Raw genomic sequence first — 16826 nt, forward strand, 5'->3', positions numbered from 1 at the left:
TGTGTCTTCCCACTGAACTTGCTGTTCAGAAGTCTGGTTTTCTGAGTCTGAGTTCCTGGAGTCCCCACCTGTTTGACTCAGACAAAGGATCAAGATGTGCTTGCCTAATGGGACAACAGGAGCTGTGTGCCTCTTCTCCAAATTCTCATGGGATCTCCTGCAGGGAGAGGTTGCTATCTCCCTTCTAGGTGACCAGGACGACTTCTAGGGCCTGTCCTCCAGAGGTGACTCTAGGCGGGCTGCTACTTCAGCTCATCCCCCGCTCACCTTTCTAGGAAACTGGGGGTTGGGGATACTCAGAAGGGATCCCCAACTTCCAGGGATGGCTCCTGGCTGCATAAAGAGGAGCCATAGTACCTGAAGGACAGGTGCTTTCTGGGAGCAGCAGGCTCTGTCAGATGCTTATCTTTCTCACTTTCTCACAAACAGATATGATAAAAAGATCTTGGGCAAGCTCAGACTTTGCAACTTCTCAAGGCTTTGCCCATGCTGAGGCCTTATTTGATCTTTGCAACACCATGAACTTGGCCAGTTGTAGTTGTTGTTCAGTTTTTAAGTCATGTCTGACTCTTTGCAACCCTGTGGACTGCAGCACGCCAGGCTTCCCTGTCCTTCACCGTCTACTGGAATTTGCTCAAACTCATGTCCATTGAGTCGGTAATGCCATCTAACCATCTCATCCTCTGTCGCCCCCTTCTCCTCCTGCCTTTAATCTTTGTGGCCAAAGTATTGGAGCTTCAGCTTCAGCATCAGTCCTTCCAATGAATATTCAAGATTGATTTCCTTTAGGACTGACTGGTTTAATCTCCTTGCAGTCCAAGACACTCTCAAGAGTCTTCTCCAACACCACAGTTCAAAAGCATCAATTCTTCGGCACTTAGCCTTCTTTTTGGTTCAACTCTCACATCCATACATGACTATTGGAAAAACAATAGCTTTGACTACACAGACTTTTGTTGACAAAGTAATGTCTCTGCTTTTTAATATGCTGTCTAGGTTGGTCATAGCTTTACTTCCAAAGAGCAAGCATCTTTTAATTTCATGGCTGCAGTCACTGTCCACAGTGATTCTGGAGCCCAAGAAAATCTGGAATCAATCAATATTGTTGGGAGAAATATCAATAACCTCAGATATGCAGATGACACCACCCTTATGGCAGAAAATGAAGAGGAACTGAGAGCCTCTTGAGGAAAGTGAAAGAAGAGAGTGAAAAGCTGGCTTAAAATTCAACATTCAAAAAACTAAGATCATGGTATACGGTCCCATGACTTCATGGCAAATAAATGGTGAAACAATGGAAGCAGTGATAGACTTTATTTTCTTGGTAATTGATATTCTAAATCTAAGCCCCAAATTCCAGCCTTTGCGCCACCTTGCCTGGGTCTCTGAGCTTCTTTCGACTGTTGGCAGGCCTCATCCTGCAGGGGGTGGGCCTGAGGACTTCCTAAATTCTGCCACAGGAACCTGGGCTCTTGGGGGAGAAGGTGCCCTGGTTGCCATCTCTCTTTCAAGTTCTCTGGAAGATTCAGAAGTTAAAAGCAAGCAGGGTTGGGAAAGGGTGGTGCAGAGGTGGGTCCCTGAGGACTGCCAGAACAGGCAGTCTGGGGAGCCTCCCCTTGTGTCCCGGGGGAGGCAGGCCCCCCCAGGGCCCGGCGAGCTGCCCCCACCCACACCCCACACAGCTCCTCCCAGCGTGGCCCCCAGAGGCATTTCATTTAAGGGAGAGCCAGATGCAGGCACTAGCCGTGGATGTTCTCTTGCTCAGTGGACAAAACATTGTTGGCACTTTCAGGAGTGGACTGAACACTGTGTCCACTTTGGTGGCCTTCGGGATTCCTGGACGGACACAAGTGTGCTTTCACATGCAACAAGATTAATTGCACAACCTCCCTCCCTCCTGGCTCCTCAGCACCCCACCCCCTGTCCCCACCCTTTCCCCTGGTTGCCTGCTCTGCCCCAGAGCAAGCTTCTGAGCAGTCATTCCAAGTGGCCTCGGGAAGTGAACACTTGAGTCATGTGACTCTCCCCACAGGCCTCCTTGGTGTGGAGAGGGGCTGAGAAGCAACCCCCCAAGCCCAAGTTCTGTGGACCCCAATAGTCTCGCACTGGGACACCCCCCACCCCCAAATGAACTGTGGTCTCAACTCTGGGCTCCTGTGGTTTTCCATGCTCCATTTGAACAGGCTGGCATCAGGTGGCCAAAGTGGGACCAGGATGGAAGAGCTGGGAAGAAAGGGTGAGTTCTGGGTCCGCACCTCCTGGGGACAGCCCTGGCAGATAAGGCCTGCTCCAAGGGGCGTTCCTTGCAGAGCTGTCCATAGGGGTCTCAAGGTTGGTTTTAGACCCTGCCTATCACTGAAAGGACTGATGCTGGAGCTGAAGCCCCAATACTTTGGCCACCTGATGTGAAGAGCCAACTTGTTGAGAAAGATGCTGATGCTGAGAAAGACTGAAGGCAAAAGGAGAAAGGGGTGACAGAGGATGAGATGATTAGACAGAATCACTGACTAATGGACATGAATTTGAGCAAACTCAGGGAGACAGTTCAGTTCAGTTCAGTCGCTCAGTCATGTCCGACTCTTTGCGACCCCATGAACCGCAGCACGCCAGGCCTCTCTGTCCATCACCAACTGCTGGAGTCCACCCAGACCCATGTCCATCGAGTTGGTGATGCCATCCAACCAGACAGGGAAGGATGTAAATACCCGGCGTGCTGTAGTCCATGGAGTCTTGCAGAGTCGGACACAACTTAGTGACTGAACAGCATCCCAGTGGAACATTGCACAAGCTTCCGGTGCCTTCGAGACACCCCGAAGTCAGGGCCATGCTGCCACCCCAGCCAGGTTGGATGCTCTGGGAATCAGTCTCCCAGGCTGGCTCCACTCAAGGCAGAGCAGGCCTGGGTTGCGCGGGAGGGAGCGGCAAGGAGGCTGAACAAAGGCCCATCGTGGGCCGGTGCCAGGGCCCCGAACCCGCTGGGGCAAGATGAACTCCGGCGGGAGGCAGGCTGCTAACCAGTAAGCAACTTGTAAAAACCCAACTCAGACACAACATCTGGCAGCTGCTTCAAATAGTTCTCTGTCTGAAGTTGGAGCTGCTCGCGGCCCTCCCGTAAATCAAGCCATGTGCAAAGAGGAGCCCCGGGCCGACCTGAGGCTCCCTGCCTGGCCGGGTCCCAGCCGCGCCCCCGGCTCTCGTGCTCTTTAAATAGCCCAGGGTTCGCATTCCATTTCCTTGTGTGGCTACAGAGGCTGCAGGGTGGGAGTGCCTCCCTCTGTCCCAGAGAAAGATGGGGAGGTGGGCAGTGAGGGTCCACAGGGCATGGGGCACAGGGCTTCCTGCCCCTGGCCCGGCCTCAGTTTCTGATGACACCTGAGTAAAGCCCACACCTTTCCAGATCATGCCTCCAGCTCACTGGAGCTGATCAGAGGGAAACCCAGAAAGAGGGGCCACGTCCTCTGTCCATGGTCAAATTCCGAATTCTCTCCACATCCTGGCCTGAGCCTGGCCTCCAGGCTCCCACGCCCAGCCTGGGTGCCCACCATTCATCAATTCCACAGCCAACATGCTCTTCTGGGACAGGCCATCAGAGCAGGGGCAGGAGGGCTGTAGGGCTATAGCTGATAACTCTGGGAATTCTCACCTTGTGGCAGCACCCAGCACACCCAGCCCAGTCTGGCACTGGGCTATGTTTTCTAACCTTTATTGTTTGTTTCATAAATCCTTATGGGCATGAGTGGGTACCTTATGAACTCCATTCTAGGGATGTGTGTAGAGGGTTGAATGGCGGCCCTTAGAAAGACAGGTCTTTGTTCCAACCCTGGACCTGTCAGTGTGACCTTACTTGGAAAAAGGGTCTTAGGTGCCATCGCGTTAAGGATCCTGGATAATTCAGGTAGGCTCTAAACCCAGTGACGATTGTCCTTATAATACAGACATGGAGACACAGTGGGAGAAGGCCACTTGATGACAGGGGCAGGGGTTGAAGGGATGTGGTCATCAGCCAGGAAAGTCTGGAGCCAGCAGAAGCTGGAAGAGGCAGGAAGGATTTCCCTCCACGAGAGCCTCCAGAGGGAGCAGGGCTCTGTCCACACCTGGAGTTTGGACTTCTGACTTCCAGAACTGTAAGACAATAAACGCATGCTGTTTGAAACCACCCAGGGTCTGGTAGCTCATTGCGGCAGAAACCAGAAACAATAACAGTGTGGAGACTGGGGGTCAGAAAAACTGAGCCTGGCCATGCTGCTCTTAACTGCTGGATACTCTGCTGCCCTGACAATGAGACTGATTTTTAGAAAAGTGACCTCATTTCCATCCAGAAGGAAAGAAGCTCCCAGGCCCAGGCAACTGCCTTGCACGATCCCCTCCCAGAAAAGTCTCGTTGGTCCCCTGTGCCACTGGAGCCCAGACAAGGGTCTCTGGGCACCCCTGGCAGTATGCAAATAACCACACCGGCTACTTTTATTGATCACTTACTGTGCATGGGGCAGTGTTTTAAGTTTTTACAAACTCACTTTTAAAAAATCATTTATTTTGGCAGTGATGGGTCTTCGTTGCTACATGGGTTTTTCTCTGGTTGCAGCAAGCGGAGGCTACTCTGTAGTTGTGATGTACAACTTTCTCACTGCAGTGGCTTCTCTTATTGCAGAACACAGGCTCTGGCCGTATGGGCTTCAGTAGTTGTGTCTCCCGGGCTCTAGAGCACAGGTTCAATAGATGTGGGGCACGGGCTTGAATATTCATTGGAAGGACTGACGCTGAAGCTGAATTTCCAATACTTTGGCCACCTGATGCAAAGAGCCGACTCATTAGAAAAGACCCTGATACTGGGAAAGATTAAAGGCAGGAGGAGAAGGAGATGACAGAGGACGAAATGGTTGGATGGCATCACCACTCGATGGTGATGAGTTTGAACAAGCTCTAGGAGATGGTCAAGGACAGGGAAGCCTGGCATGCTGCAGTCCACGGGGTCAACAAGAGACAGACACGGCTGAGCAATTGAACAACAATGGGCTTATTTGCTCTGAGGCATGTGGGTCTTCCCAGACCAGGCATTGAACCTGTGTCCCCTGCATGGAGAGGTGGATTCCTAACCACTGGACTGCCAGGGAAGTCCTCAGCTCAATTTTTAAAAAGAGCCAGGTGGAAAGTGGTGAGGCAGGAATGCTTGGTACCAGCTACCCTCATGTATCCTGCCCTAAGCACATAGTGTCTCAGTGGGCCTCCTCAGCAGGAAAGAATGGCTCTTACTTCATAGATGGAGATAGCAAGGCTCTTGGGGCTCTTGTTCCCCTACAGGCGATGAGGAGGGGAGCTGGGCATCAGTTCTGGGCTGTCCTGGCTCTGGAGTCCGGGCTCTTCCCCTGTCAATACATGGATCAGCAGGAAGGTGAGGTTATCTACTTGGAGCCTGAAGTTTGCTCTCCTTGAAGCTATCAGCAGCCTAATGGCTGCTTTGCTTAGCAGAAATCATCGGGAAGGTACTTCATAAATGGGCTTGGTTGAAAATCTTTCAACAGGAGGGGCCTCAGAGTGCAGGTGTGAGGGGGAGTGGAACGCCTGCTCCTTATGCCATGAGGAAATGGGGGCACATGGTCCTGGGTGAGTCCTGAGGTCACGGGAAGTAGCCGAGAGCATCTGTGGAGTGACTGGCCCTGATGGGAGGTGCTTGGGTTGTGGCGCCTGTCAGCTCCTGGTTCAGCTTTCACGGGGCTGGTTTCCCAGGCAAAGCCAAAGTTCAGGCCTGAGGTTTCCCCTTGGACCCATCCTGTTCACTCCTCCAAGAGAAGCACTTCTGTGCCCCCGCAGGATGCTGGCTTCACATCCCCAGCTCTCGGGGCTTGCACTTGCTTGCTTGCACTTCAAAGTGGGTGGAGCTGATTCCCATGGAACCTTCCACTCCAGTGCTCACCAAGCTCCTCTGGATCACAGCTCCTTGCAGGTCTCTGAAGGAAAAGAGGACCAGAGAGAGGTCTGCATGGGTCTCAGAGGATAATGTCTCCCAATCAGCTACAGGTGTTTCAAGAGGCAGACTCCCAGATCCCACCTGTGGCATCAACATTTCTGAGATTTTGCTTTTTTCCTTGAGGTTACCAGATGATTCAGATGCAGGAGGTATTTGATTCAAGTTAAGGGCCCCAGACTAGGTTCTGTTATTCCTGTGCTTCTATAAGACACATTCTTAGGGAGGGCTGTGAGGTCCACACTCAGAAGAGTCAGGGAAGGGATTCATGGGGCCTTTGCCTTTTGTACCTACAAAGTAGTTACAGAGGAGGCTGCTGCAGAGCTGGGTGGGCAGACAGACCCCAGAGCAAGACCAGTGCCACCTTCCATGCATTCAGCTGCCCTTGACCTAGGCTTTCCCAGTGGGAACATCCCTTCTGCCCAGGAATAGCATTATCAGACCAGCAGCTGTTCTCCAGCCTAGGAAGAAAGGTTCCAGGGAGATTTCAGCTTTCTCTTTTCTTGAAAGAAAGAAAGAAAAGTCAGAGCAGAACTCCATGGATGGCAGAGAGGGCTGAAGCTGGGACAGGAATCCACCACGTCCACCAGGAGTACACTCAAGCAGTCCTGCCCGTCGGCAGCTGAACCCTGAGAAGCCCTCAGAGAGCCCTGAGTGGCTTCCTCCGGTCTTGTTCAGCCAGGACATCATTTGTTGATTCTAGAGTCCAATCCCTAGCTCATGATTTCCTCCCTGGTTGCCATGGCCCCGCACAGAAAACACAGCAAACTCCTGGCCCCAGGCAGCTCATTTATTTCAAATATTCCTTGCAGCTGGCCTCCAACCATGTTTGGGTGTCTGGACTGGAGCATGAACTAATTGCTCTGTCTTCGGCCCCCTCCCCAGCTCCCCCAGCATACTTTATGGTTCAGTAAATCCACATTCCTCATCTCGCCGCCGAGGAGGAGCAGGACTGAGGGCGGGTGGGGAGTCATGTGCAGGAGATGGACGGTGGAGGGAGGAGGGGGCTCTTCCCATCTATGGCCAAGCCTGAGAGCCTGCTACCTGCTTGAAGGCAGGGTATTAATTACAACCACATGGGCCAGTCTGCACCATGGTTTTATTAAGACCACTCCCTTCAACACAAAACCCTGCTCCCCAGAAGTCTCCCGGTAACACAAAGGCCCTTATTTTCCCTCTGTTTCTGCCACCCACCCCCATCCCCTCTCCACCCCCTGACCCTTCTCCTCCTCCTGCCATCTCCTTCTAAGCAAGTTGGAGTGGCAACCCAGACATGAACTCCAACCTAAAAATAAGTTCAGCCCACCCCTTTCCTCCAACCGCATCTGGGGAAGGCATCTAGGGGTCCCTTCTCCCAACACCCACCTTGATCTTTGGAGACGTTACCTGAGAAGAATGTATATCTCTCAGGAAGTTGGATGAGGAATGATTCGTTCGTTCTCGGAGACCAGTTCCAACCTGGGAACTGTCATTTTCCAGAAGTGCAAGAGCTATGAGAGCATGTGTTTGCACACTTGCTGATAAGTCTGGCTCTGTTCTAGAGCCTTATGTCACAGGATTCCCCTGGTGGTACAGTGGTTAGGAATCTGCCTGCCAGTGCAAGGGACACAGGTTCAATTCCTGGTCTGGGAAGATGCCACATGCCGTAGGGCAGCAAAGCCAATGCTCCACAACCATTGAGCCCACATGAAACAAATACTGAAGCCCCTGTGCCTACAGCCCATGCTCTGCAACAAGAGAAGCCAGTGTGATGAGAAGCCCATGCACCACAACTAGAGAGTAGCCCTCATCATCTCTGCTAGAGAAAGCCCATGCACAGCAATGAAGACCCAGTGCAAACAAAAATAAATAATTTTTTAAAAATATATTAAAAAAAAATTAAAGACTTTTGTCACTCTTGCTACCCTCCTCAGAGATGGGGACCATCTCACCAGGATCACACAGCTCATGAGGGTCAGAGAAACATTGGAACCCAGGTATGATTCAGGAGGCCATGTGCTTCTTGCTGGGCCAACCCAGCCACACACCGAAAGGATTTCCCTTTACCCTGCAACTTTTCCAGGAATAGAGTTGACCTAGTCACCACCAGTGGTCTCCAAACTCTCACAGAAGGTCACCTGGGGAGCTGGAGGGAGTCACGCATCCCTGGACCTGGTCCCGGAAATGTCCATTCTGTCCATCTCAGGCAGGGTCCAGAGACGAACATCTTAACTAACACCCCTCAGCTGGTTCTGATGTAAGTGGTCTCAGGAAAGCTGGCCAGGAGGTTCCCAGAGAAAGTGACAGGGGACCTTGGTCCCGGGGGTCTTGGGCCCTCAGATCAGGGCAGTTTGCCCAGCACCAGCAGATCCCACCGTGCCTTTAGAACAAAAAGTGCCCACAGGGAGCTGAGGGCTTCCCAGGTGGCTCAGTGGTAAAGAATCCGCCTGCCAATGCAGGAGACGCAGGAGACATGAGTTCGATCCCTGGCTTGGGAAGATCCCCTGGAGGAGAAATGGCAACCCACTCCAGTATTCTCGCCTGGGAATCCCCAAGGGCAGAGGAGCCTGGCAGGCTACAGTCCATGGGGTCGCCAAGAGTCAGACACGACTGAGTGAGCGAGCACACATGCACACACAGAGGGAGTGGAATGCACTCTTGTTAATTCTTTGGAAACTAGTCATGATGTGTGGTCATATCTAGTAAACTTCTTGATTCTTCACTTTATCAGTCACCAGTTCTCTAAGCCAGAACGTCCTGTCTTCTCCACTGGGGTTCGGAGTGGGGAGCAGCTAGCAGAATGGGCTCATTCAGCCTTCCTGTGCGCCTGGCACTGGGGATGCAAAGATGGGTGAAGGACCAGGTCCTTTAGCTGAGTGCCCAGTGCTTGGACTCTGAAAAGCCAACAGTCAACTGAACAATAAGCCGAGGGTCCTTGCTGATGTGCAGAATCCTTTCTACTAGTTCAGCGAGTCCCTAACTGAGCTGCAGGCTCATGAACTTCTGAAAAAGGATGAGGATGTTCTAGGATCATCCCTCTGGGATTCTCCTCCTCCATCTGGGACCCCTGATGGCACTCCACCCCCCACCAAGGGCTCTGGGGAGTCACCCCATTATCTGTTGTTGAAAACCATGAACCCGGGAGGGGTCCGTCATCATGCCCTTCCCCTTCCCCTAAAACTCAAAGTCACCTTAGGGAAGATCCCCTGGAGGAGGGCATGGCAACCCACTCCAGTATTCTCACCTGGAGAATCCCACGGACAGAGGAACCTGGCGGGCTACAGTCCATGGGGCCGCAAAGGGTCAGACAGGACTGAAGCGACTAACCACAGCATAGCACAGGGCTCAAAGAGGGACTCCAAAGAGCTTTTGTATTTTAATAAACTTTCCTTTATTAGGTTACTGACTATTATCAACCATCATAAAATAGAACAGGAGTTTCAAAACTGTACAGGCCACAAGGCTCTGGGCTGAGAGGAAAGACGGGTGGGGCTGAGGTTGGGGGAGCTGGGGTGTTGGGGGTGCAGAGAGATGACAAGGAGTCTGGGGGTTTGTCCAGCGTCTGTGGGAGACGACTGGGTCAAGGTGATAAGGCTGGGATCTGTCTAATGAGACCCTCTCATGTGTAACATTCATCAGAACATGGCCCATCCTGAAACAGGAGTGAGGACAGTCTTTAAACGTCTCAGGTTCGGTTCCTCCCACCCACTGGGGGAAAAACAAACCTCCGAAGATCAAGGGGAAATTTACATTCCTCACCCAGTCTTGGCACCAATTTTGTGCTTTAAAAAATATACTCCACTGGAAGACTTTTTTTTTTTTTTAAAAAAAGGTACCCTACAGCAGCTGTTTAAAACATAATTTTTACGGACAAATATATATGCATATATATTAAACATTTTAAACAAATAAAGTCATCTATTGTACCTGTACAGAAATGAACAGAAGGCAGATTCTAAGAGGGTGGACTTCAAGACATAAGAAAAGGTGACTTGGTGGCAGGTGCTGGGGTCTGCTACGTGGGGGAGTTGTGCAAGGGAGGGTGCGTCCCCCCCACTGCAGGCTGCCCGCCCCACCCCACCCTGCCCCACCCCATGGCTCTGGGGCACCGTGATGAACTGAGGCTGCTCCACTTCAGCCCAGAGCCCGGACAGGGGCACCAAGCGGAGACAGGCACCAACTCGCTCTGGTCTCCCCCACCCTGCCCTGCCCCTGGCCTCTCAGACCCACTCATCCCCCTGTCTTGTTTCGGCAGGTACTCGATGGGGGAAGCCAGAGCTTCTGAGTATTCACGTGGCAAATCTCAGGTAGGAAAGCGAAAACGAAACCAAACCCACACCAAAAAACCCCACAGAAGACTGAAAAAATAAAACCACGTGCAAAAATGGATGAGCCCAAGTGACAAGTGGCTGTCCGGGGGGACGCAGGGAGCTGCCACTGCCCTTGCAGACAGGTCCCCAAGACACTCATTATTGCACGTGAGGTGCCCTTTCAGGGGCCCGCTCGGGCACTCAGGAGCAGAGCCCCCTGGAAACTGTAGATCAAGGGACCCACACAGAGGTCCCCCTGTGCCCGCATGGGGACACATCACAAACATGACCCAGCGAAAGGGCCAGGTGAGGCACACACATCCCAGGAAGGGGCAGGTGGAAGAAAAGCAACAGAACACTCCAGAGAGAAGTGACCCGAACAAAGTGTCCTTTCTAAATGGAATAAATAAATGGCTTTTGTTACTGTTAAAAGAATAAATACAGGGTATGGAGGCACCGGCAGCCAGGACTGATGCTGGGTGCTCATGCGCCTAGGGAAGGTCCCATTTTGGTTTCTGCCTCGGTGGCCATGGTGAGCTTCTGACATCCTGAGCTTCGTCCGCTGTGGCTGCCCTGCCGGGCGGGCGCTGGCCCCCATCAAAGCACCTCATAGCGCCCCTGGGATCTGTTCTCGGCACCGGGGGGTCCCGGCAGGTGTGGGGAGCACCCAGGCCACCCCAAGAGCAGATCAGCGCTCAGGGCAGCAGTTTATCCTCTGTGTTTTTTCCAAGGAGGGGCTGTGATACGGCATGCGGGGGATTTCTGCCAAGGTCCAGAAGGGGAGCAGAAGGGCCCGTATCCAAAGCCTTCTGTGTCCGGCGGGGCAGCCAGGGAGGATGAAAAGGAAGCCGGGACTTCCTCCCACGCCTCGGACGCCGGTCCAAGGCTCGTGGTGCTGTGGTGGCTCAGTGAGTTGGCACCGGGCGGGGGTGGTTGTGCTGGCGGTCCCAGGCGGAGCATCACTGGTAGAGGAGGTAGGCCTTGAGGGAGGCGGGCAGTGGCAGCGCGTGGATCTCACCCAGGCGCCCCTTCCCCAGGGCCAGGCGCACCGAGCGACGGCAGAGATCCATGAGCGGTAAGGGCTCCGCTGCGGATAGGAGGAGAGAGAGGACGCCTGTTAGTACGGCTCCGGGTGGTCTGAGAGCAAACACTCACAGCAGCAGCCATAGCATCACTGACTGATACTAGATGTTTTTTAAAAAAATGTTTATTGATCTATTTATTTGGCTGCACAGGGTCTTGGTTGGTCGAACTCAGGCCCTGTACATTGGAAACTCAGACTCTTAGCCACTGGACCACCATGGAAGTCTTGATACTAGTTTTAATACCCAGATGACTACAAATTAACTCCTTTTAGCTTTTTTTTGGCAATGCAGCGTGGCCAATGGGGTCTTAGTTCTCCGACCGGGGATGGAACCTGGACCCTCAGTAGTGAAAGCCTGGGGTCCTAACCTCTGGACCACTGAAGGTTCCCCTCATTTTAACTTAAAAAAAAAATTATTTGTTTTTAATTGATTGATTATTGCTTTACAATATTGGTTTGATTTCTGTCTCATTTTACCTTTAAAAAAAATCAGTTATTAATTGCTAACACAGAAAACTCACTGGGCGAGGCCCCCTTGTAAGCCCTTATTTAATCCCCGTGATTGTCTGTTGCTGCTGCTAAGTCACTTCAGTCGAGTCCGACTCTGTGCGACCCCATAGACGGCAGCCCACCAGGCTCCCCTGTCCCTGGGATTCTCCAGGCAAGAATACTGGAGTGGGTTGTTACGAATGATTTAATAATCACAGGGAGAGCCATACCATGATCATCATCCCCATTTTACTGATGAAGAAACTGAGGGATAAAGTACAAATAACTTGCCCAGGGCCACACCACTGGCAGGAAAAGGAGCAAGGGTTAGGATCAGGGTTGGCTCTAAGCCACTGAACTAGAGGCCCTCTTCATGGACTCTCCCCCGCATATATCCAGTCCCAGACCCCACTTGGTCTTTCAGGAGGAGAATCATTCCGTGTTAACCCAACTGCTCACAGGGACGGTTCTCCTCTCCATTTCACAGCTGAGGGCACTCAGGTGCAGAGGGGACAGAAGTGCCAGGATTATAGGCCGGGATCCAAACCCCTGCAGTTGGGGCCCAGTTCATGGCAGAGCTGCATCAGGACCCTGGATCCCAGGGGGCTTCTGGCAGCAGCCTGCAAGGGCACCTCTGCCCTTGTGTCCCTGGGAGGGCCTAAGACCTAGCTTCCTGCAAGAGAGGCTCCACACAACCTGCATCTCAGATAAACCCTCTGCTCCAGAAGGAACCAGAAAGTCATGCCCTCCAAGGCCCCAGAGGCTGCTGAGTTGTCATGGGCTCTGCTCATCTCCGCCCCACCATGCCTGGCTGACTCCTCCTTGCTCTCATCCATGAAGCCAGGTACAGGTGAGCACACATGAACGGCTTGGGGGCCGTCCCTGCTCGGGGTGCTGGACACACAAGGAGCTGAAGTGAGCGGATCTGTGACCTCGTCCATGGTCTTCCCAAACTTCCTTGTGAACAAAATAAAAAGTCAAACCAAAAAACTGAGAAGACCCCCAGCATTTCCCTTGAGATCCCATTCTACCAATTAAAAAGTGGATGAAAGTTCTTTAATATTCACCAGTGTGTCTCAGAACATTAAAAAGAATATTAAAAAATTCAGTCATTGGGAATTCCCTGGTGGTCCAGTTCAATTCCTGGGTCAGGAAGATCTGCTGGAGAAGGGATAGGCTACCCACTCCAGTATTCTTGGGCTTCCCTTGTGGCTCAGCTGGTAAAGAATCCGCCTGCAATGCAGGAGACCTGGGTTTGATCCCCAGGTTGGGAAGATCCCCTGGAGAAGGGGAAGGCTACCCACTCCAGTATGCTGGCTTGAAGAATTCCATGGACCATATAATCCATGAGGTCGCAAAGAGTCGGACACGACTTAGTGACTTTCATATACATCACATACTAGTGGTTAAGACTTGGTGCTTATGCTGCCGATGGCTTGGGATCAATCCCTGGTCAGGGAACTAAGATCCAGCAAACCGTGCACTGTGTGGCCAAAAATATAAATAAATAAATAAAAATTCAGCAATTGAAGACCAAATCCTAAGGCTGGCGGTTTTTGGGGAAACAGGGAATGACTGAGTAGGGGTTCCCCTTGGTGATGATGAAAGTGTTCTAAGATGAACCACACCAGTGGCTACACAGCTGTTAGTAGGCTAGAGGTCACCGCACGCTGCAATTTAATGGGTGAATTGCATGGCATGTGAATTATATCACAGTAAAGCTGTTATTTAAAAAGAGAATACATCTTAGGCTTGACAGGGCATTTATGACGTTCCAGGCTTTAAACGAAGACAGACAATGGCTCTTTATCTCCCCTGGGCAGTCCCAGGAGACAGGATAGTCGTAGTAGTGTCAGTTGCTCAGTCACGTCTGACTCTTTGAGACCCCATGCAGCCACGCTGCCAGGCTCCTCCATCATGGAATTCTCCAGGCAAGAATACTGGAGTGGGCAGCCATGCCCTCCTCCAGGGGATCTTCCCAACCCAGGAAGTGAACCCAGGTCTCCCACACTGTAGGCAGATTCTTTACTGTCTGAGCTACCAGGGAAGCCCAGGAGACAGGATGGAAGTGGTAGATATTTTTCATGGAAAGCTTTGAAATGGGGCCTTTCCTGGAGGAAGGAGGATTAACTAAATGATGTTCCATCTGTTCGGGTCAAGGATCCCATAGACTCCTGGTGGGTTGGGATGGAATTGTCCCACCTGCCGGCCTGCAGAGACCTGGTCTCCTTCACTGGACCTGCCTCAGAGACCCCAGACCCGGCTCCTCACCTTCACCTGCATAGCAGCCTCACCTCAAGCAAAGGGCTCCCTTCCCCCGGGCCTCAGCTTCCCCAGATGGAAGAAGAGGGGTCTGGGCCAGACGCTCCTCAGAGTCCCATTGGCTGAGCTCCTGAAGGCCAGCAATGTCAGGATGAGGAGCAAGTGGTCCTCCGAGCCTTTGAGTGGGGAATTGGGCTCCTCTCCTCCACTCAGAGGGCTTCCCAGGAGGCGCAGTGGTAAAGAATCCTCCTGCCAATGCAGGAGATGTTGGGACACAGCTTCAATCCCAGGGTTGGGAAGGTCGCCTGGAGAAGGAAATGGCAACCCTCTCCAGTATTCTTGCCTGGAGAATCCCAAGGACAGAGGAGCCTGGTGGGCTACAGTTCATGGGGTTGCAAAGAATCAGACATGACTAAGCAACTGAGCACACATGCCTCCACTCAGAAACTCTCCTCCATCCTCCTCCAGCACTGCCTCCTTCAAGGATGTGGCTCAGCCCCAGACATGAAAGCACCTGAGAAAGCTTCAAAAGCCACTGACTATGATGGAGAGCCTGCTGGGCCGTGGGAAGGGCTGAGAGGGAGTTCCCATCCCCACCTCTTGGCTAAATGGGTATCAAGTCAGCTCATCAACACCCTTAGGAAGAAATGTTTCTAAACAGCAGGTCATCCTCACCCCCACCCTACCCACTGCCAATTATACAGGAGGCAAGACCATGATGCCCAGGGTCCTGGTCTGGTTGCAGAGACTGAGCACAAGGCTCCAGAGATGGATGTGGACATTATGCCAGGAAAAACATATATCCCACAGATTCTGGTTGGTCACTACCAGGACCCAGAAGGCCTTTCCGACCTCAGTCCTTTTGCCCAGGTGGGGAGTGGGGGGCTGTAGGGTCTGTATCCCGCTCCATCCGCACAGAGTGTGGCTCAGGAATCAGGAAGCGGAGCCGGTGCTATTTACGGGAGCAGAAGGACAAGGAACTGGACAAGGCCGTGTGCCTACATCCACATATCCAGGACGAGCAACCACCTGGTGGCTGATTTGAATATGCATGGCCAGGGTCACCTCCTAGCTCTCCAAGAGATGCCCACCCGGAGCCCCAGAGCCTGGTTCTGTGTCCAGTCCACGGGCAGTGAATGGACTTTGGGTCTGTGAGGTCAAGGATGGATGTCTCAAGTCAGGAAGTGCCCAGTTCAGAGACGTTTCCACCCGCCACCTTCACAGCTCCTGGGTCTTGGGAATCAAAAAAGGGAGAGTTTGAAAATGCTGAACTGCAAGGAAATGCTTTCCTTAATGGGAGGTGCCATTAAAAGTGGCAGGGAGAGGTGCAGAAGGACTCTCCTTTGAGTGACAGCTGGTCTGCTGCTTAAAAATAGGCCTTTCCTGGGACTTCTCTGTGGTCCACTGGCTAAGATTTCATGCTCTTAATGCAGGGGGCCCAGGTTCAATTCCTAGTCAGGGAGCTAGATCCCACAGGCCACAACTAAGACCTGGAGCAGCCAAACAAATAGATACTAAAAAAAAAAAAAAAAAAAAAAAAAAAGGTCTGGGCTTAGTAGTAAAGAATCTACCTGCCACTGCAGGAGACTTTTGATCCCTAATCCAGGAAGATCCCACATCCTGTAGGGAAACTAAGCCTGTGCAACACAAGTACTGAGCCTGTGCTCTAGAGTCGCAACTACCGGAGCCCGCAGTGCCCTAGAACCTGTGTTCTGCAACAAGAGAAACCATTGCAATGAAAAGCCCCAGCACCGAAACTAGAGCGTAGCATCTGCTCACTGCAACTAGAGAAAGCCCTCACAGCAACGAAGACCCAGCACTGTAAAAAAAAAAAAAATAGGCCTTTCCTTCTGCATCTCCAGGAGTGGGGTGGGCAGGCCTAGGAGCCAAACTGGGCCCTGTCTCTCCCCTTCAATGGCCATTGCTGCCCCCTCTTCTCAGAAAAGAGCAAGATGACACAGCAGCCCCTCTGGTTGCAGCCTCAGCCCCGGAGACCTTGAGCCCCAAGGAAGAGTCAGAACAAGTGGTCTGTGATCAGAGGTGGCTGGACAGTGGTGGAGGTCATGCAAGGACACACAGCCTTTGCTCTGGCCCTCTCCAGGCCAGCTCAGCCCAGGGTCCCGGCACTGGGGCAGGGACTCTTCCAGCGAGGGTCCACCTGGCGTTCGGGGGAAGGCAGACTGGGAGGACAAAATGCCCACTGCAGCACCCAGGGTGGGGTGAGGCGGGGGAGGGGGTGCACAGGACTCTGACGACTCTGACTGACCTGCTCTGCAAACAGCTGCTCCCTGCTGAGGTCAGCACCCGGCAGCCGGGTGAAGTGGGACTGGGTGGAGGAGGGAGTGGACTTTCCAGACGACCCAGGGAGCAGTAAGAAGACTGCTCGAAGACTGCAGAGCCCAGAGTCACCTCGAAGACTGCAGAGCCCTGTCCAGGCCTGACACCAAGAATATGTATCTGGTCAGACTTGGCCAGGGCTTCTGCCTGTCATGCCCTGTTCTCTGGGGAACTCTGACATCCCTCCTTCCTCAGCTGCCCTGGGGAGTAAAGCAAACCCTCCTGGGCAGAGGACTTGGGTGCCCTCTGACCTCACCTGACAGATATCCACCATCTGAACTCTGGGCTCTGTCTCTTACTGCCTCATTTCCCCCAAAGGCAGCAGCCCAGGGAGGGGAAGGAACTGTGGGTGGGACAGCACCCCTCCCACCAAATTCAGGTCCATCTGAAAACCTCAGAATGT

At 52.6% G+C, this 16826-nt stretch overlaps 1 protein-coding gene across 3 annotated transcripts in view; it reads right to left on the reverse strand.

Annotated features, from left to right (window-relative positions):
* Positions 1–9308: 9308 nt before the first annotated feature.
* SPSB1 (splA/ryanodine receptor domain and SOCS box containing 1) overlaps positions 9309–16826 on the reverse strand; it is a 70773-nt gene continuing 63255 nt past the window's right edge. For all 3 annotated transcript variants that reach the window (XM_065935809.1, XM_065935812.1, XM_065935811.1), the window contains exon 3: positions 9309–11338. In XM_065935809.1, coding sequence (XP_065791881.1) covers positions 11211–11338 — 128 coding nt within the window. In that variant the 3' untranslated portion in view covers positions 9309–11210. The remainder of the gene's footprint in view (positions 11339–16826) is intronic.

Source organism: Muntiacus reevesi, chromosome 5 (assembly GCF_963930625.1).
Source record: "Muntiacus reevesi chromosome 5, mMunRee1.1, whole genome shotgun sequence".
NCBI lineage: Eukaryota > Metazoa > Chordata > Mammalia > Artiodactyla > Cervidae > Muntiacus > Muntiacus reevesi.